The 22006-nt window shown below is 54.1% G+C and overlaps 1 protein-coding gene across 5 annotated transcripts in view; it reads right to left on the bottom strand.

Moving 5' to 3' along the window:
• Window positions 1-18595: 18595 nt before the first annotated feature.
• EVA1C (eva-1 homolog C) overlaps window positions 18596-22006 on the bottom strand; it is a gene marked incomplete at both ends in the record, with an annotated part of 65553 nt that continues 62142 nt past the window's right edge. For all 5 annotated transcript variants that reach the window (XM_084231573.1, XM_084231574.1, XM_084231575.1 and 2 more), the window contains one exon: window positions 18596-18972. In XM_084231573.1, coding sequence (XP_084087699.1) covers window positions 18596-18972 — 377 coding nt within the window. The remainder of the gene's footprint in view (window positions 18973-22006) is intronic.

The raw sequence follows: 22006 nt of genomic DNA, 5'->3' as shown, positions 1-22006 counted from the left end.
GAGGCCGCCACCCACTGTCAGCCCACATCCCTCATTTTCCTTCAGCCCCGCGATCCCGTAGACTCAACTTTCCTTGTGGAACAGGCTCCTGTGACCTGCCTCAAGTGTAACTTTCTCAGGGATAACTGTCACCTGCACCTCCCAGCTCCCAAGGTGAAGTTGACCTCCATGTTGACACCCGACTGGCCTTTTGTCCCAGGAGTCCAGCTCCGCCTGTGCTGGTCATTGAGTGGCCCAACTGGTCTAACCTAGAAACTGAACAAACTCTTGTGTAGTGACTTGGCTTTTCCTGAAGACAAACGAGGATCGTGGTGAGGAGCAGGCACCATGGCTGCAGGTTCTGACGTGGCCTCTGCAGACTCCAGGTGCACCCAGGGCCACTGGGTGGTATATGACTCCGTGACCATCCAGCCACTTGGTAGAGCCAAGTCCACACTGGCTCCCTGTAATCCCAACCAACTTTCTAGGACACCTTGAATGCAAACACTCCAACTCGTTCCCACAGCCCGGACACTTCACCTCAGGGACATCTCCCAGGTGGTCTGTGTGGCCAGGAGCGACCTAGAAGTCTTGTCCTGCTTGCCTCTGGGCTGTAGCTTGCCCTGAGCTGGAGGAAATGCAGTGACAGGACCTGCCCTAGCCTCCCCAGTAGCCACTGCGCTGCGTCCCCCCTGGGGCCGAGTTCCCCTGGCTGTTAAGAGCTGAAGCTATGGCAGCCTCCACCCTCCCAGGTTACTTAGGGCTGCTGCCCCGGCCAGCTGCTAGGGTTTCTATTGTCCCCAAAACAGTATTTTCTTTTTTTTTAAGATTTATTTATTTATGCATACAAGAGCTGGGGTTACAGGCCAGAGGTGCGGGGGGTGAGAGGATTCACCAGAGACAGAGTTGGGAACAGAACAGGCAGATTGAGCAGTGGGTGAGTCAGGAGAGGTCTGCTGTGCCATGTGGGATGCTCCCTGGCCGGCCGGGTTCGAACTCCTGCTGCAGAGGCTGCGTATTGCTTCATAGTGCTGTGTTTAACCCTTTGCGCCACCAGAGAGGCCCCAAAACAATGTTTTCTAAAGTGGGTTGTAGCTACTCTGCAACTTGATAGTATATTTGGTCAATTGTCAAATTTTGTAAAATCAAATTTACTTCTATTTCATAGTAGTTTAAAATGTCTCCCTGAAAAGGGCAAAGTCTGCAGAAGGGTCCTTAGCGTCACTTGGGGCCCGTCCTGCCTGCCGATGCGAGGTGTGTGCGTCCGCCTGGCCTCGCGGATACCCACCGTCACCGTGGATCCTCTCAAGAACCGCTACTCCCCGGCTGCCAGCGCTTATGGACTCCAGAGGAGAAAAATGTCACTCTACTGCTTAATATAACTAAAGTTAGGGTTAGGGTGGGGCCCTCATTTTGGGTTAGAGAAACCGCCAGCTTGCTAGCATCCCCGAGTCCTGTGAAGTACTCACACACACAGACTCCTCCCGCCCTGCTGTCTGTTCAGGCGGGGCACGTCCCCTCGCCTGCTCTGCTCCTCGAGCAGTTGGGTCAGTTCCCTCCCACTGGGGAGGGGGTGACACCCTCATGGCTGCTCACATCCGTAATGAGGGTAGAGCCAAGTGCACTCGTCAGCTGAGGTCCCCGTGCCAGACGGCAGGCAGAGGCAGCTAAGTGCGGCCGTGGAGTCACTGTCATCTTCAAAATCTAGTTCGTCCTCAGCTCATCATCGAAGGAGACCGAGAGACTACGTGTCGATCTGGGGCTGCAGTTTGGTCCTTTCACGTCACCTGCCCTCTCAGAGGGTGATTTCACGGACACCAGGATGCCAGGAGTAAAATTGGACGCCACCTAACACCCTGCAAACTGAACCACCACCGTCCTTGGCAGCTCCTCAGTGAAGGATGTGCCCTCGAGCAGGACCAGAGCTGCCCCAGGCTCAGAGCACAGCAGCCTAGAGGGTGCTGAGTGCTGCTGGGTCTCAGAAGCCTCTGGAACCTCCCCTTGCAGGCAACCGCCCCCACCACCGTCCCGATGGGCACCAGGTGCCAGGACTGATCCCACAGGCCGCCCCTCCGCGGCTGGAAGTCCCACCAGGACAGCAGCTGGCGTTGCTACTGTGACTATTTCCCAGACAGTCTGCCAAGGGCTTGGCATGCATTTTCCTATTGACACCCCCCCACACGCACCCAACTGCTCATTTAGGAAGAAATTAGCATTGTCACCTCACAGGTAAGGAAACCAAAGCCCAGAAAGGTCTAATTTGCCCAAGGGGGAGCATCTAAGGCCCACCTGTTGCCCCAGGGCTGTTTCCTTTTACAACTAAGGAAGATGCTAAGCCACAGGCTAGTAAACTGCAGTGAACCTGGGACGGAGAACCAACCACCCAGGACCCCGACCACGAGGGCCCTCTGGAGGGCCAGCAGGTGGCACCACTCGACTGTCAGTGTCTAAGACCCACAGTGTCGGGGCCAGGGTTCCACCTCAGGTTTGGTTCACAGCCAGCGAAAGGAGGGAAGCCACCTGAGCCCACCTTGCGGGGCGGTCAGCAAACAGACCTTGGCTCAACTTCAAACCACTGCCCCGAGTGCCGAGTCTGGAGAGGTGTCCCCGCTTTCCTGCCATAGGATGCTTCGCCCGTGGGGTCCTGCTGGAGCCGACTGAGAGGTTAGCAGACGGACAGGTGCCCACAAGCCATGTCCTGGTCCGCTGCTGTGCATAGATTGACTTCTCCATCCAATCCAGAAAGCTCAGCCTGACTATTCCGACACTAAAGCAGGTCCCGGGCCCAAGGGAGCCGGTGCTGTCGACCAGTGCCCACCTCGGCACCAAGACCACACCCTCAGGCCCACAACAGCACGTGGGGGCTGCCCTGCCCAGCCCCACTCTTCTGAGTCACTGCCTATCCCCCTCACCCCGTCCCGAGGGCGCTTGGCACACTGGCCCCTGGGCTCATCGAGAGAGGTCGTCCTGCTTTGGGGTCCAGGCGACCCGCAGCGCCAGATGCATGAACGTGAGACCTCGACCCTCTGTCCCGTCATCCTGTCGTCATCGTGGGGCAAGATGAAGCGGGGCATGAGTGGCAGGACGGCTGCAACGGCTGTCCAGGGGCTCCCGGCTCCCCGCCCTGTCCCCAACCAAGTCTGCAGACACAACAGCAGCGCTGCTCTCGCCGTGCTTCTCCTGTTCGCGTCTTGCTGGAACGGTTCCCACTGGCTCCGAGCAACTGGGCATTTTAGTGGTAAGTCAGCAAAACACAACTGCACTCCGCTCCGGCCACCGGGAAACCCGCTCACTTAAAGTAACAGAGCTGGGGATACACAGGTCACGGCGTGGAGGCGCAGATCCAGGCCCCAGACAGCGGCTCCCAGGGGCGACGCGTCCCCTTCTCGAGACAGAAGCGGCTCGCACCAGCGTGGAAGGGTCACCTTTTCTTGCGGATTTTTCCAGGCCTGAGAACTGTCATTTGGGGCGGTCACTTACATGTAACAGATGATTTGAAAAAACCAAGCATGGGCCCCCCCTGAGTCTGGGTAACCCCTGCAGGAGCTGTGCCAGTCCAGCGGGGCGCACAGAGCCCCTGCGGCGGAGGCATTTCTGCCACGGGATCCAGAGCCTCCCCTCCTTCCCCACGCCCTAGTCCCGAGGCAGCCCTGAAGGCCGCTGCTTCTGCACGGAGAAAGGGTGCCCAGGGAGCATCTGGGGGCCCCCACTGCCCCCGGGGACCCTTCTTGGTTGCTCTTCCCTACCTCAGCCTCTGCCCGTACCCCATCCGCCCAGCCCTTCCTGGTCAGCGCTGAGGGAGGCTGGGGTGAGCGTAGCAGACTCAGCTCCCAGACCACGGGCCCTCTCTGCACCATATTTGGGGCACGAGGGAAAGAGAGGCAGCTAAGTTTAGAATCTCACAGAAGGTCTCGCAGCCTGTGACCCCAGATGAGTTCTGGGCTGATTGAGTAAAAGGAAGTTTACACAAAGCTGAGGGAAATTTAGCACTTCCTTGGATACAAACAGCACAGTTACATCTTAGCTCAAGATTTTTAATTGTGAGAAAGAATTTCCATAACTGGAGACCCCGCCAGCCAGGCGTGTTGTGGCCGAGAGATGCCAAGGAAGCCACTCAGGGCAGGCCCCTGGACTGCGGAAAAGAGGGGATGGAGCTGGGGTGACACTGCTGGTGCAAGAGCCCCTGGGCCCTGGGCCCTGGCAACAGCGATTCGGGTGAGCTCACGCAGAGCTTCTTCCCGTGCTTTCTGGGGGGTTTCTCCCCGGCTCAGGGCTCCCCTCAGCACACGCTGACCTCATCACAATCCCATTCTCAAGGGGCACCACACCCATGCTGGACACCCCAGCGGCTGACTGTTGAGGATGGGAAGGAAATAAACCTGTTTCTAGTACATCATTCTTCTTTGAGGATTTTCCGCTTCTTCAAACCTAATTCTCACCGATCTGCATGATTAGCTCCCTGGACCGCCCTAAGAATGCCGAGGGCGGGGGTACCACTCTCGTGGCGCCTCACCTTAGAGGTGGGGAAACTGAGTCTCAGGAGGGCCCATAAAGCTGCCAAGGCTCAAAAGTACAAAGCCAGGACTCGAGCCCAGGCTTATCTAAGCCTGAGCCAGCGTTCTTCACGGCTCGCGTCCATCCTTCCTGGCTGGGCCGGGCGGCGAGGCAGCGGCGCCAGGTGCTTGCTGGGAAACAGTCACTCACAGCTGTCCGGGCCGTTGGTTAGGAAGCCTGGTGACAGCCCCTAGTCCGTACCCACGTCGTCAGGGCTGCCACGTGCGGTGGTTCAGGTTGTGCTCAGCGCAAAGGCTCCTGGCCGCGGGGAGCGAGGGCTGGGGTAGGCCATGGCACTGCACCCACCCAGAGAAAGTGCCTTTCCCTTCCTTTCACAAACATTGTCCTGCCACTAGGTTATGTACCCAGGAGCGACAATGTGTGGCTTTTACGCCCTCAGGAGATGTTCCAGTGACCCTTTGCCTCCCTAGGTCACAGGAGAAATGCCTTCGAATTATTTCTACAAATACTAAAAAGGCATTTGCTAAATCAATACCCATTCTTGATAAAACAGGCGAACCACTTTTTGGCAATCTAGAAAATGAAGGATCCTTTCTCCACGTGATGAAACAAAGAACAGTCCATGTCATGCTTGACCTTGACAACGGTGAGCGACAGTCCCAGAGCGTCCTCAGAGCAAAGCCTCTTGGGTTTTGTATGAAAAGCTGACATCCTGGGGATGAGTTCGGGGGACGGGCCAACACCGTGTGGTGCTAACAGACAGCAGGAGCGCACTTCTCCCTGGAGCAAGAGGCCCGGCTTGGTGTGGATGGCGCGGGTGGTGTTTCTCCGGCTGGCCCTCAGGGACTCACGCAAGCGCCCCCATGCCCCGGGGTTTGAATTGGCGTCCAGCTGGCGGAAAGCTGGAAGCCTCTGGGACCCCCACTGGCCTCTGGGACCACCACGTGCAGCCTTGTCCTCCTCCTGGGTTGCCTGGACCCCTGGGGCCGCAGAGCGTGTGCGTGGAGCTTCCCACTTTCTCAACCAAAGCCTGACTTTTCAACAAGGGGGGAGAGAGAGAGGTTGCAGGGCAAGGACCTCACCTGTTAGGGCTGGAACAACCTGATGAACCCCCAGGTTTCTACCCTACTGCCCACCCCAACATTCTTCCCCTGTGCTGACGCCTTGCTCGGCTGACCTCGTAGGGTCCCCTGTATGCCGGTCACAGTCCCCATCTGAATTTGTCAGAGAGCGAATGGGGCGCAGGGGAGCCAAGCAAGCCACCCAAGGTCACACAGCTACCAAGTGGCAGAAATGGGGTAGGAACCTGGGTCAGCTAGAACCAAAGCTCACCTGCTGACACACACACCCTGGGCCTGGCCTGCTTTCAAACTTACATATGCTAACCTGCAATGTGGGAACAGCACCTCAAAACTTGGCCACTTTGAAACAGTGGGAGATAACACACTCAGGCATGCACACGTGCACAACTATAAGCACATGCATGCCCAAACATGCATTCATGAGCATGCATGCACATCTGCACAGTTGCAAGCACATCCCATGCATCATGTGTGCACATACACAAGCACACACAGGTGCACACATGCATGCACAATCAGAGACACATCGTGCACACATGTGTCACACATTTGCACTGCAGAAGGACATGCAAGGCATACACCCATGCACACACATGAAGATATGTACACACAGCTGCATGCACAGAGACACACACCCATGTGCAGAGAGACACACACCCATGCGCTGCTTGTCCTGCAAACAGCTAATGACTCTGAGGGAAGGAGCCAATGAAGGGATGAAAGCCCTGTGGATGCAGCCCCCGCGCAGGTGACCTTTGTGAGAGGAGAACTCAGTGTTGACAGGGCTGGAATTTGAAGGTGCTGATGGATCCTCCTCACCCCACCCCTAGGAAGGCTCCTTGTGGGAGATCCAGACACTGGTGCTGGCATCAGGGTGAGGAGCTGAAGCAGGAACAAATGGCAAGTGTGCTTGCAAGGAGGATGGAGCCGACCCGCAGCCAGGGGGACAGTCGCGCGGGGTAAGACGGAGCGGCACCAGCGTGAGGACACAACTGGACCCCCAGAGCCCACGTTCAGGGCCAGCCTGGAGCCCGGCAGGCCTAGAGGAGCCCAGCCCTCTCTGCGATCACACGTTCTCCCTTCTTACGTTTCTAGGGTCACATTCCCGGGAGCACTGAACGTGTGAGCCTGACATTTCATAGCTGAGCCAGCCAAGGGCAGCAAAGGGCATTACATTAGACTGAAAAGGTGCGTGTTATCTCTGCGCACTTGACTTTCAAGCCCCTGAATGAATTTTGCTGAAATAAACATTCGCCTTTGGGTTTCATCCAAGTATGTGCTGCGCCCCTGAGGTCCCGACAGCCTTCCCCTGCCTTCTTTCTTTTTAAAAGAATATTAAAAGTGACTGAAAAGAGGGATTTAGAAATGAATGGCTATTTTTCAACATGTCTTATGAAACGAACAGGAGTAAATGCTATAATATTTCCTTGGGAAACGAGGGCTGCTAACGGCGATGTGAGATTTCTAGTTTTGCTGACCATGGGGTTCAAGGCTGCCCAGTCTGAAGGGAGGTGACCACCCGCCCTGGATTGCCTAGCACCCCAGTTTTAGCACCAAGAGTCTTGCATGGAAGAAAACCGCTTGGGCCCACAAACCAGGGTGGCTGGTGACCTCAGTAGAGACAGCTTTGGGCATGAGAAACACTCATAAGACCCCACTGGACCCAGGCCAGGGCCCCTGTCCATTTGACTTCACATGGCATCTGCAAGAACTGCTAGCAACACCTTATGTGGGGCTTTTAGTGGGCTCGAGAAATGCAGCCTGACGTAGGGTAAATGGAAGTGATCAGGTTTTTTCCGCCCTCCCGCCACTAGCATCAATGATCGACACCTGTGGTTTTGCACGCGCGCCTGATGGGGGCCTCCGGAGTAGGGTGTGCGCATGCGTGAGTGGGCACACCTGAGCCAAGAGACAGAGCACATAAGGGCAGCAGCAGAGGACAGGAGGAGGCAGAGGACAGTGCAGTGGACACCAGAGAGAAGTCAGGCCCAAGAGAGTGAAGATCTGCCGGGGGCTAGGAGGTCTACCTGGCCCCCTGGCCTCCCTGCCTGCCCTGCACCTGGTTGCCTCATTTCAAATGGTGCAGAAAGATCATTAAAAGCCTGAAAAACCCACCAAGGGCTCCAGGACTCCTCCTTTACCCGGCTGCCCGGATCATAGAAAACCTGCTCTGTGCCTTGCTGGCATTACATCCTACTTTTGAACTAAACTGGGAGCCACCTGTCACCTCCAGGACTGACAAAACCAGAGGGTGAAGACCAGGGCTGGGGCATTGTGGCCCCAAAGGCTTTGGATCAGCCCCTGAATTGGACACAGGTGGCTGCAGGCCACACACCAGTCTGTGCAGGCAGGGCCTTCACCTTCTATGTAGGGATGGTTCTAGTTGTCTGGTCTGATTCCTGACACAGGGAAGGTCTGAATAAGCAACTGTGGCTCTGGGGGAAACTGTCAGAATAAAAAAGCAAGAAGGGCTGTGTGTTATGCCTTCATGTGTGTGCATGTGTGTGCACAGTGTGGGGAGGGGCGACAGAGAAATGAAGAGAGAGATCGCACCAGGCCAGGCCTCAGCATAGCAGCCTTGTGAAGCCCACATCATATATGAAAAATTATCAGGTACCTTTGCAAAACCTTCCCCAGGGCTAGGCAATCTTCATTTTACTGATAGAAAAACTGAGGGCCAGAGAGGTTAAGAAATTGCCCAAGGTCCACAGCTGATGCGCGAAGGAGATGGTTTGAACGTGGGGCTCTGCTTCCTGATGGGCCCTCCTGGCTGCTCCGCCTGGACATTGCCTCGGGCTCAAGTCGTCCCTACCCATTGGAGAAAGCGTTAGCCAACGGGATGACGACGAAGACTAAATGGAAGACACTGTTCAGATCCTGTCCAGGGGAGGCCATTGCTCAGCTGTCCAGGATGCAGCTTGCCTTCGAGGGCCCCTGTGGTCCTCTCCCAGGGTGTCCTTGACCCTGGGGAGCTCACCACGGTCCCCTACTGTGTCAAAGGGGTGCTGTTAGTTTGGAAAGTTGGGCGGGACAGACCACAGACACATGGATGTGTCTCCGCTCTGCACAATGGATATGGGGCCCGTTGGGGCAGGATGGGCTGGGGTACAAAGAGAAAAGTGGGCCAGGGGTCGGAGACAGGCCCTTGCTTTGCTCCCACCCTGCCCACCTGTGCGGACACATCTGGGAAACACACCCTGAGAAGTGAGGATTCTAAGCTGGAACGTGGCCTTCAAGGCCATTAGAAAAGCGTGGTCGTCAAGGCAAGAGCGAGAACGTATTTTAGGTATTTTCCCCTCTCCATGTGTACATTTTTTTAAGATTTATTTTTATTTATTCATTCATTCATTTATTTATTTATACAAGCACTGGGTACAGTCAGAAGCGCGGGAGGGTGAGAGAATTCACCAGAGCCAGAGCGGGGAGCAGAGCAGGCAGAAGGACGGAAGTACACTGCTGAGGGGAGCAGCGGGCGGCAGGAGAGGTCTGCGCGCCACGTGGGACCCTCCTCCTGTGGCCGGGGAGCAGCCGGGGATCGAACCGGCGCTGCAGAAGCTGCGGGCAGCTTCGCAACCCAGCGCTCAACCGCTGCGCCACCGGGGAGGCCCTCCATGTGTACATTTTACTATTCACTTGAATGGCACGCGAGAAACTCCTCTTTGCTCACATCCTACAAAGTTAGGGGAGGGGCCACGGAGTTCCACACACAGAGAAAACTGTAGCTCTATTTGGAATCTTCTTGACAACATCATCTGTCTTGTTTTTACAATTTGCACCTTTTATTTCATATTATGGCTTCACGGACTTTTCCCCTCCATATCCAGAGATCTACCTCATGAAAACTAAGAGCTCTACCATAACACGTCTTTATTGCTTTTCCCAGAATAGCTGGACTTCTTCCCAACACATCATCAAAAAGGACAGAAATGAAAACTAATATATGGAAACCCTTTGGAAAGCAGGTGTAGGGTAAATGATTTTCAGGCTTTTCTGCCTTCTGCCATAGGATTGCCTGCCTGATGGGGCACCTGTAGTTGTCACATTGTTGTAAGTTGTGTTGTTTACTTCTGTGCGCCATGGCTGCAGTATTGAGATATTCACCGAGAAGCAGGGGCAGGAGAGAGAAGGGGAGAAAGAACTCCAGAGAGGCCCAGAGTGAAGACTAGCCAGGGGCTTGGAGGCCTACCAGCCTCCTGGCCCCCCGGCACCCCTGCCTGCTGTGTACCTGTTGCTGCACTACATGTAAAAGCTCAATAAAAGCCTGAGAAAGTCAACCAAGGGCTCCTGGACTCTCGGGTTGAGCAGAGATGATCCTGCTCTGCGGCTGGAAAAAAGGCCAGGAAGCCTTAGAACCCTCCCCACATCAGGGAAAATTCAGTGAGCAGCTCATCGCCCAAGGCACGTCCTTGTCAGGAGCCTCACATCCAGGTCTGCCGGATCAGAGAAAACCTGTTCTGTCCCTGTCCTGCCCTTACAGCAGGCCCGGGACTGGCCCACAAGCCTAGAGACTCACAGGCTGGGCCCGGCACGCTCAGCCGCCAGCAGAAACCGACATTGCTTCTCCCCAGCGGAAGGAGGAAGGTTCCTCCTGAGGAGAAATAAGGCGTCCCTCGGATTTGGGACCTGCACGTGGCAGGCGGCAGGAGAAAGGAGAGTTCCAATCTGCCTCCTTTTCTGCTGCTTTGTTTTTTTCCAGAATAAACCCAACTGTTGTTGGAGTAACTGGTAGCTTTTGTGTGAGGCTGAGGGACGTTTTCCACATGCTTGAACTGAGTGATGCCCGCGGGGATGGGACAGCAGCCCGGGGAGGAGGAACCTGGCTCTGTGCGCGACGCCCAGGCCGCCCCCGCTGGGACAGCACGGCCGGCTCTCCCAGGGCCCAGGCACTTTACAATCGGAGGTCAGGTTCTAAGGAAGGAAGTTCAGGAGCTGAGAGCTGGGAGGCAACCCACAGGGGTTGCAAATTCTTCATAGATTAGTAACACAGCCTCCCGTGAGCGCATTGTTAGGGGGTTGGGAACGGTGCCCTCTTCTCCTGCCCAGAGGTCCCTTCAGGCTTTCGCACAGGCCCCCGTGGAGGCCCCCTCCCTTCCTCAGAAGCTAACTGAGTATTTTCCAGGTCAGGTTGGGGCTTAGTCATCTGAACACGAGTTCCCTTCCTCTTGCCTTAACCTTTCCCAGGCTGGATTGTGTCTTTGAAACAAGAGGAAATGACAAGGCCTATTTTTCTCTTCTTGAAAGGACTTGATCCGTGGAGTCATGGGTCTGAACAGAGAAAGTAAGGGGGGGAATCAGCATGTACCCCCAGTCGGAAGTGACCGGCTTTCCTCTCTTTGTTCTGCCCAGTCCTGCAGTCTGAGCTCACGATATCATGGGCACCTTGCTTAAAAGCAGGAAAGTGGTATTTTCACCTCAAGATAAATTCCCCACTGGGTTTTCTGTTGCATCAATGCAAGAGAATTATAAGAGGCAGAGAGCCCTCCTCAAGCGAAGATTGGGGACCTTTCAAAGGAAGGCTCTGCAAAAAATAGTCTGTGGGCCCCTGATGTAGTTTGCATTGGTGATATTCAGTGCACCCGGAAACACCATGCCAGCCAGTCACCAGCTTCCAACAACATTCGTTTCAATTTCTCCAACAGGAATCAGCTGTCACATGGTAATTCTTCAGCTATGCAGACAGACTGGATAGTGATCAGCTGCCTGAGCAGGAGCAGTTACTAGTCCGAGTCAGGAGGTGCAAGTTTAGGCCAGGCCCAGCCCGTGACTGACTGTAGATGGTCCCTTACCTGAACAGGTATGTCCCTTACCTGAACAGGTGTGTCCTTTACCTGAACAGGTGTGTCCCTTACCCCCTCTGAACACTGGCTTTTGCTTCTAGGAGGTAGAGGGATGCTGCCCAAAGTGGATGCTCTGTCCTGACAGCCTGACATATTCCTCCCCGGACCTCCTGCACCCTTTGAATCTCATTTCCCTCCCTCTGAGGGGGCCATGTCCCAGGTACAATTTAATAAGGTTAACACCTAAGCCCCCACTCCTGGCCCAGCAGGCAGGTTTGGGAGGCTTAACTTGATAAGGGAATCGATACGTTTGCCTTGGGGACAAGGTCATAAGAGTAACCATCGTGAGCAGAAAACCCAGCCCCGCCCCAGGAATGCAGACGCAGAGGCCAGGACACATTCTGTGTCAAAGGCAGCTCCAGGACGAGACGTCCCAGCAGAAAACTGGAGCAAACTGGCGGCCCCCCTAAGAAAGCCCGCGAAAACAGTATAAAAGAGCCTCAAATCCTCCTCTAGGTGCAGACGTCACCGTGTCTCTCAGCAGCGGATTCTGATCAATCTGCCTTTTCTGTTCTCCACTCTGTCTCCGGTGAATTTGTTGTAGAGCAGCCCCGATACAAAACGGGGTGCCTGACTGTGGGTCCTCACCCGCGCGCTTAAAAGGACTTATCCATGCTCTACTGCAGGCTCACGCGAAAGGTTCATAAAAGGTTTATTGACAAGGGAAGGGAAATGAGGAAATGGACAGCTCAGGGAGAAAAGTGGGAGACAAAGTTTTAAATGAGTCCTACCTGATCCGCCGAGCAGGAATCCCAAATGGCGCTCTCAGAGCTGGCTGCAAGCCAGGAGCCGTGAAGCCAGGAGGCGAGCGATAGCCAGCCCCCCCCACCAAGGCCCACGTGTTTGGTTTTTATACCCAACCTGGCTGCCCAACTCCACCCTCAGGTCCCAGCCACCTTCCCTTGGTGGTGACGGGATTTGTCTCTCCCAGTATCCTGATGGCTTTGGTCTGGAGTGGGGTGGGGTCCACGAAGCCTGCATGGGATTAGCTCAGGACAGCCTTTCCCCCTAACAAATTCTTTCACCCCCCACTTCTGGCCTCACCCTGAGACGTGTCCCCGCCCGCCCCAGGCCAGGCGCTGCTCCCCTGCTCTCAGCCCTGCTTTCCCCTCCCCCGCCTAGTAAAATCCTGCTGTCCCTTGAGGACCCCGCTGAGCGCCTCCTCAGCCTCCTTGGGGCCGCTGGGTCTGGCCGCCGCTGGTCACTCTCACACGCTCTGGGGAGCCCACCCCTCCGGAGGGCAGGGAAAAGGGCTCTGTGACGGCGACCCGGCTTGAGCCGAGGAGGATGGTGCCGAAGGGAGAGGACGGGGCTGGGGCGCCGCAGAGGGCTCAGTGGGCTCCGCCTGGGGCAGAGGGTCGGGGCGTCAGGTGAGAAAGGCCTGACCTGGGCCCTCCGGACTGTCCACGGGGTGCTGATAGTCTGCTGGGTCGGGGGAAGGGAGCCGGCCGTTGCAGGTAACCCCACTTCTCTCAGGGTCAAAGGAGAGGCATGGGCAGCAGCCATGGTGCCCAGACGGCGCTTGGTGGCAGCAGCGGCCCCTGCATGGGGCCGAGTCCCTGTGGCCAGAGCGCGGCAGCTCCACGGGTGCTGGGTCCCAAGGGACACCAGGGGCCTGGAGACCAGGAGCACGGGGGAGCATCCCCAGGAGGGTGAGCAGAGGCGGGAGCGGGTGGTGCCTGGATCCCAATTTTCTGCACCTGGGATTTGGATCTGACCACACCCTCGGCGGGCCAGGCCCAGGGAAACGCCTGCTCCATCCATGGCCGCGAGCTGGGCTCGGGCCTGAGTCTGACAGAACGCGGAGCGCGGCAAGACCCAGCGGAACAGCCGGTGCTGTCCTAGCAGAGGCCGGCGGCCGTGATGACCGACTGTGCGTGTGATGACCGGGTCTCAGGGGGATTGGAAAGGCTCAGCCCTGGTCGCCGGCATTTGTGGTTTGAGACTGGCTGATCCGTTCTCGGGGCGCCCTGCCCCTCACCCCGCAGAGGGCGAGCCTGCTGATGCGAGGCTCCTGACAAGGACGTGCCTTGGGCGACGAGCTGCTCCCTGAATTTTCCCTGGTGTGGGGAGGGTTCTGAGGCTTCCTGGCCTTCTTTCCAGCCACGGAGCAGGATCATCGCTGCTCAACCGGGAATCTGGTGGAAGACTCGGGACTTACTTCCAAGGCTCTGGTCCAGGCTCGGAAGGGAGCTTGGCCGCTCCACAGCGGTGGGGAGGCTGACAATGGGCTTTTGAAACCAAGTAACGACAGTTCCGGGTTTATGCGGTTCCCCTGCCAAACTGGCCTTTGAAGTCCACGTGTGGGAGATTTCACAATGGACTTGGCTGAAGAATTCGGGGACGGTCCGGCCTTGACACTTTCCTCTGAGCCTGCAGTCCACGGCCGGCCCTTCTCTGCAGGCTGCTGGGAACAGGGCTGAGCGGGCCACCTGGGCCTCCTGCGGCACTCTGAGCACCCAGCAGCCTGTTCTCCCTTCCCCCTTGAGTTCTGCACATGCTCTGGAATAATCTGCTGGGTGCTGCCCCTCAGGAGGAACAAGTAATTAAAGGCAGAAGCTTGCATCATGAAGCTTTCATTCTGTGCGCCCCATGTCATCCTCAACGGCACTCGGAAGGAGGTGCTATTGCTAGGCCCATTTTACAGATGAGGAAACCGAGGCACAGATCAGTCAACCTGAGGCCAAGCTAGGATCGGTGTGGACAGAGCTGGGAGGCAAGGTGGAGCACTCTGGCAGGGGGACCCTGAGGCCAGGACTGGGGTACAGTCATGTCCAGTCGTGTTGATGTTGGTACTCCAGGGTCTGAGGTGGGGGAAGATTCAGCGGGTAGTGTTTTTCTGGAGGTCCCTACTGGACATTGTGGGCTGCCGGGAAGGGACCAGCCCCAAGAAAGTGATGCAGCACTCCCTCAGCTCCCTGCTTGCCAGACAGGAATCCCGTGTCCGGCTCTGGTAACCAGAAGCAGGAGCTGGTGTCCAGGGGCCACAGAAATGAGGGGGCAGACTGAAGGGGGCCTCTTGTGGGCACCCTCTTCTAAGACTCACCAGATGCCAGGTAAGTCAAGACTGGCTGTTCCCTGACAGCACTTGCTGGGGGGGTCCCCTATGTTCTTCGGGGTCTGCTCCCACTGAGGCTGTGGGGACATTGTGCAGCTGTGTGGGCCGGCCTGGACCTGCATAGGCCCCCAGTCCACAGACCCCTCACACCAGGTGACTTAGCCCGTCCAGGAGCCCCATGCAGGGGGGATGTGTGGAAGCAGTGATCTTGGGAGGACTTGCAAGAAAATTGCTCTGATCTGAATGTTCACATCTTCTGCCTTCAATGCTGGGATCCTAACCCCCAAGGCAGTGCTGTGAGGAGGTGGGGGCTTTGGAAGGTGGTCAGGTCAGGAAGGTAGGGCCCCATGAAAGGGATTAGTGCCCTTATAAGAGGGGCCCAGCGTCCCCTGTCCCTGTGAGAGCACAGCAAGCAGGTGCTGACTGCTAGCCAGGAGAGGACCCCAGCAGGCTCCTGAGTCAGGACTTCCAGCCTCCACGACTGAGGAATACACTGTGGTTGCTAATAGGCTCCCCAGCCTGAGGTATTTTTGTTACAGAAGCCTGACAGAACCAAGTCAGAAGTGGTGGGGGGGGGCACATCTCTGGAGAGGGCTGTCCGCCTGGCCCTGGGTGCCCCGCCTGGTACAGGGATATGGGGCACAGCATCAATACCCACTTGTGGGGCAGACAGTATGTGAGACTGTTTCCAGGCTCACTTCATCCCTGGGTGTGCAACGCTACCCCCTGAAGTCCCAGCATCTACAAAGCACCAGCAGCTCCCCCAGCCTCCACCCCAAGAAACTGGGTGAATCCACAAGGGCTGAATTTACAAAGGTGCTCACGCCTTGAAAGCTGGCATTCACAGCCAGGAACAAAGTAACTCATGCAAACCTCCCACTGAAGGACATCCAGGACCTCACAGCTTGGAAACAGCGGAGTGATGCTGCCCCGAGATGCACAACGCCACGCCTCGGTGACCCTTGTGCACGCCGTGTGCCCTGGGACTTCTACCCAAGAGCCTCTTTCAGCCACACGCTCCATCAGCAATGCTTCATCCAAGTCTGGTTTGGTCTTTTTCCTCCTGGGCTTGCTGCCCATCCAAACACTCTCAGCAGGACCCGCAGGCTCCATCCATGAGAACAACAGAGCATTCTTTCAGGAGCAGAAAATGCAAATAAACAACTCGCTGTCTTTGCACAGCCCCAAGATGGACCCTCGCTTTGGCAGCCTGTGCTTCACTGCCTTCTGGGGGCTCCAGGGGGGCTGTGCACACAGGCAGGGTTAGGGGCTGGGAGGGGCTCTGATAAGGGAAACAAGACTCAAATAAGGGGAAACCCATATGGGATTCAAACAGAAGCTTAGTGACTGAGATCAGTGTGCGCACCTTTTTCTCTAAAGTGAGAACCTTCAGCAGCTGTGTGCCCTTCATGCCCAAGAAGACAGATTGAAGGCATTTGTGTTCCTGGAGCAAGAAAAGATGTGTTTCTTAGATATGAGCAATAGAGGTAATGGGAACACCCTATGCCGGCAGCCAGGACAATAGTTAAGGATTTAAGGATTCCCCGATGAGCTGGGATTCTTTTTAATTAGAACAACATCCTCATGAAGTTAGGCAAAGATCCTGTTGTGACTTCTTTCATGACCTAGAAGAGATTTCTCTCTAATCACTCATTCAAAATCATTGTCCCCCACTTGTCAGCCTCTCCCAATACCCCACGTTATGTTGGAGATCTCCAGTACCTAGGTATCCTGAGGGATTTCAGCTGCTGCCCAAAGCATCCCAGCCCACCCATATGACACCCCTCTTGAGTGATCCCTTCTCTCCCACCATCCGGGGGTCAGTGTAAAAGAAACTCATTTGAAATTGGCCAAAACAGTGGGTGAAAAGAGATTGTTACTCTGACTCACCATCACTCTCCTCCCTCCATTGCATGGAAACAGTGTTTTGCACCAGTTCTGTCTGTGGTTGTCAGGTTGTGTGACCTTTCCCTGCTGTGAGGACACACATACTGATGTTTTCAGCAACACTATTCACGATAGCTCAACTGAGGCTCTCCAGCAGATCAATGGCTGAACAGAATGTGGTATATCCATACAAAGGAACATTATTCAACCGTAACAAGGAATGAAACGCTGCAGAATGGATGCACATGATGGATGAGACTTGAAGGCATGATGCTACTGAAAGAAGCAGTCACAAAATTAATTAATTCAATATAAATTCCATTTATAGGAATTATCCAGAATAGGTGACTGCAAACAGACAGAAAGCAGATTGGTGGTTGCCAGGGGCTGGAGAAGAAATGTGAAATGTCTGCTCATGGTAGAGGGTTTTATTTTCAGGTGCTGTGTGTTCTGGAACTAGATAGAGATGGTGGGCACGCATCATTGTGAATGTGTTGAATACCACTGAATTATACACTGTAAACTTTCAACCCTATTATAAACTAATATTTGTGTTCCCTCAAAATTCCTATGATAAATCCCAATGCCCAGTATGATGGTATTGGAGGTTATTAGGTCATTAGGGTGAAACCCTCATGAATGGGATTAGTGCCCTCATAAAAGGGACCCCAGAGAGCTCCCGCACCTTCTCTCATGTGAGGACCCAGCAAAAAGATGGCCCTCAATGACCCACGTAGCCAGTCCTCAACAGACATCAAATCTACTGGCACCTTCCCACTAGATACTGAGAAATAAATTTCTGTGCCACCCAGCCTATGATTTTTTATTACAGCAGTGCAAATGAGCTAAGACAAACTGAATAAAAACCAAGAAAACTGCAGACTTGTCCCCAATATGGACAATTGGGCTGGTTGATGAAAGACAGACCTCTCAATCCACACCCCAAAATTCTTGAGGTAAGACTTGGCCACCAATCCTTAACCTGCGAGTCTACAGCGCTTTCATTTACATACCCTGTTTGCAGCGTTGATGCAATGATGCAGTAAGATAAGGCAAGGAGAGCTCCTTCAGAGCAGGCATAGGACACAGACATAACACACCATCGTTTTTTATATCTAAGTCCCCCTGTGACAAAAAAAGAAAAAAGATCTTTCTTGTTCTACTGCATAACTACAAGCTTCCTGGCCACCAGGGGGAGCCTCCCAAAGGACGCCATCCATCACCCTTCTCCCATCAGGAATCTGTTTCCTTAACTCCTTTTCCTTCTTTATCTATCCATTCCCCCAGGAGGACTGCTTCTCTGCAGTGATTTGACAGGTAATTCCACTTGCTCCTTGGCCACAGGCCTGCTGGGTAATCCGCCAGAAGCGGCAAAGTTTTAGACTTTAAATCAGGACTTGGTAAGCTCTTGCTATAAAGGGCAAGAGAATAAATGTTTTCAGTTTTTAGGAGCCCATCTGATTCTAGTTCTGACTTGATTATGAAATCAGGTAAAAGCCGGCTGCCTGTTTCTGTAAAGCCATGAGCTAAGAACGGTTTTTACATTTGAAGTGATTGATAAAAACAAGAGTCATATAGGACATGTCAAAATGAAATAACATTCATATCTCTGGGTCCATAAATTAAAGTTTTATTGGTGCACAGCCACATTCATTCATTATGTTTTGGCGACGGCTGCTTTTCAGGTACAGTAGCAGAGCTGAGTAGTTTCGGCGTCACTCACAATTCTGAAGTGTTTATGCTCTTGCCCTAAGAAAAAATTTGCCAGATAGTGCTCTCAATAAATAATGTAAATGATTAAAATCCACCCCAGTCAACGCACAGGGATGAGCATGGGATTGCCATCCTGCACGTCACTAGCACTTTTTGATACAGGGGGATTTTCAGTGTACGCGGTGACGGCACTTTCTCATGCGCCGTCGTGGGATGAACTGACTTACTTCATGACACGCAGCGAGAACAGTGCCTGGGCTCAATGAATGTGAACTCTAATTATGTTAACGTCTGGGCATGAATTTAAATAAACACAGAAAATAGGCTTCTTCCCTCTGAATTTATTTTAAAACGTGCTGTAAACAGTTTCAAATGTCCTTTTCATAATAATTCTCTGGCTTCACCAGTATTGGATGACATGACAAATTCTCCTTCATAGAAGGTACAAGTGAAACAGAAACAGAGAGGCATTTGGGATCCTTCCCTCTTGAGGAAGTGTGAAGCCATCAAGATGCATCTGGTTTTCAGTAGAATTGGCCTATGTTTCTTGGGAGCGAAGTGTCCAAGCCACTGTTCAGCCATATTTCCTGGATGATTTGCTCCCTGCGCTCAATCCTTTCTGCTAGCTCTGCAGCTTCAATGGAATTGTAGACTGGATAGGAAGTCCTACAGAACCCCGACAGTTCCCCTGGTAAATCAGAGTCAGAGGAGTCCTCTTCCCCCTCTTCATCTTCACTATCCTTCTGGGCCTTGTCACTTTCTGGCACCAGGTGCTCCCGCACTAGCTGCAGATCCTGGAAATCCTTGGTGCAGGACACTCGGATGACCAAGGCACACAATGTGAGTGCCAGCCCGATGCAGACACTGGACACAAACAGCAGGGCAGCTCTCTCCGGGTGGGCTATGGAAGCAAGAGAACAAGTCAGGAGCCATCGGTCTGCACCCATGCAAATCCCACAGAAATAGGCAGCATCTTTGAGACTGTCCACACTTAACTGGTCATATAAACCTCCCCCCTCCTCCAGCCCCCACCGACACACAGACACAACACAAACAAATAAAGGTTTTGAGCATATATGGTCAATATATGCATATGAGAGGACACATAGCAGAGGAGCTCGGAAGCTAGATCTCTGAGTTCAAACTCAGACCTGCCATTTACTAGCTCTGTGACTCCGGGTAAGTTACACAACCTCTCTGTGCCCACTTGCCTCAACAGGAAGCTAAGAGTAGCTTCCTGTTACAGAATTGTTATGACCAGATGAGTTAACTCCTGTACAACCCTCAGAACATTCACTGGCACATAGCAAATGCTCAATAAACTATTAGCTATTAGTTGTAGTAGAGTATGCAAAATTAATGTAGAAATAAAAATGCATATGAGTATGAATGTAAGAACTAATAGAGTAGATGTTGGCCAAACTTAATTTCTTTTAAATTAAAAAATACATATAAATAAAAGTTCTGGCAGTTTTCCCTACAGCCAAATGATTATATAATGATAATAGAACTATAAATGATGCTGATTTGGTTTTGTTTTTAAAGATTTATTTATGCATACAAGACCTGGGGTACAGGCCAGAGGTGTAGTGGGTGAGAGGATTCACCAGAGACAGAGCAGGGAACAGAACAGGCAGATTGACCCAAGTACACTGCTGAGGGGAGCAGCGGGCGAGACAGGAGAGGTCTGCTGCGCCATGTGGGTAGCTCTCTGGCCGGCCGGGGAACAAACTCGTGCTGCAGAGACTGCAGACAGTTTCATAGGTTGCGTCTTAACCCCTTGTGCCACCAGGGAGGCCCAAAATGATGCTGATTCGTACTGTGTAGGCTGGTCTAGATCCTTACAAATATTTAATCCTTACATTACTCCCAGGCAGAAAGAACAATGTGCCATTTTTTAGCTGTGTACCCCTTGAGGTGTCAGCACTTTCCAGGGAGCCATGACTGTGAGCTACTCGTAGGGATCACGTGTGGGGATCCACAGCATCGGCTCAGCACCTCTCAACTGAAGGCACCCCCTCCAGGCTCATCGCCTCCACATTCACTGCCCTGGAATAAAGAAGACTCTGTCTTCGCTGTCTCTGTCCTTCCCCAGCGATCCAGACTGGACTTTCGAAGTTCCAGGCGTTAAGTTAAAGTTCACGTGCAGCCGAGGCGCCCAGCCGCGGCCATCTGGCGGGGCAGAGCTAAGGAGGACGAGTCATGGTCTTGAAAACTGAGCCTCCCCACTCAACTGTCTTCACTTGCAGCTCAAGTCCTCTGTGGGATCACCGTCCCCGACATGGTGTCCTTTGTGGCTGCGGCCCCCGCTGGACGACGGCCTCGCTCTCCTTAAGACACAGAAGAGTCTTCACTCAAGACGGATGTAGCCAGGGTGGGCAGTGAGTTGGCTGCAGGCTACTAAGAGCCACATACTGTTGCCAAGGTCAAGGTATTGTGCAGAGCTGGTGGAACAGAGACGTGTGGCCTCTGGAGAGAAGAGACGGCTAGTTTCTCTTCTGGGAGTGGCTGGGGACTGGGAGACACTGGGATGTGGGATGAAATCATTAAGCCTTCAGACCTGATGATGCTGATGAGCTCTGACGGGCCAGCCCTCCCTCCTGCTCCCCCAGCACATCGAAGCCTCTGCTGGGAGTGGCTCCTGCCCTGACTTGGCTCTAAACACCCCCGCCCCTCCCCCTGCTGCACCCTATCCCCACCCGCCCCCCCAGCTGCTGAGCACGCCAGTCCATCCTACCCACGTGCAGTCGCATCCACCCCTCCTACTCCGTGGAAAGCATAACTCTGAGCCCCGTCAGCAGCCACGCCTGCAGCTCTCACCTCCGTCAGCCCCAGTGAGGAGCACGGTGGGTGGGGAAACTGAGTCCACCCATTTGTGACCTTTCCAAATTCTACAGTCAGGACATGGCCAGAACAGACAAGCATTCCATGCTGCTTGCGCTTCTGGAAAACAATTCTCACCTCCTCCTCCCCTCTCCTGAGAGGCTGTTGGGGGGTGGGGAGGAGCAGGTGAACTGTCCTTTCTGAGAGGAGGGTTCAAGATCTGGCTTTGCCCCAGGCAGGTGGGTTAAAGAACCTTTTCTTCCTGCCTTTCTTTTGAGTACAAAACAGTATCTTACTAGGGTCTTGAATTGTGTTTCTCTGGCCCCAAATCTTTGTATCTCCTCAGGCTCTCATTCCCTCCTCTCAAAATGCCTCTGGGGTCACCTGCCCCCTTCTGCTTTCACTTTCATTAAAGTGTCATTTGATCTAGTGAATTTATCTGAAAAGCAGGGACGATAACACTCTTTTCTCCATCTCCCCAGTGTGGCTATTGTAATTGTTTTTAAAATGCACATGAATCGGATCCCATTCCTGTCCCACTTCATATCTATAACTGGTCCCCCCACCTTCGTAAGCTACAAAGGACACGCCGACCCTGGCCCCGCCACCCTCCCCAGTTTACCTCCAAACCCTCGTCCCTTTCTATCTCGCTGTCCTCACAGGGGCCAGATGACTCTGCACCTCGGTGCTTTTGCACATGCTGATCCTTCTCCCTGGAAGGTTCTTTCTTCCCTCTTGATCCAGCCGTTGTGTACTCTACCCCCAGCCAAGGAGGCCTGGTCCCCATCACCCCATCACTGGGGCATTCTCAGTCACACCCTATAGAATGCAAACTCCACGCAGGCAGGGCCTGACCTGTCTGGTTCTCTGCCGAACCCCAGTGCCAAAGAGCAAGCATGACATAAGACGTTCCAGTGCAGGCAAAGGGTGCGGTCATGGACCAAAATGCCAGGCTCAGTGCGCTGTGGGTGGGGACTCCATGATGTCAATTGCATTTTCCTCTCCCCACTTCCCCCAGCAGGTGAAGGTCTGGATTCTCTTGCTATCAGCTCTTACTCATCAGACACGGCGTCTCTTGGCTCAGGCATGCCCCCTGCCCTCCCGCCATTGGC

Source organism: Talpa europaea (assembly GCF_964194135.1).
Source record: "Talpa europaea genome assembly, chromosome: 4".
NCBI lineage: Eukaryota > Metazoa > Chordata > Mammalia > Eulipotyphla > Talpidae > Talpa > Talpa europaea.
Note: the sequence above shows the minus strand (reverse complement) of the source record. Positions and strands in the feature narration are given on the sequence as shown.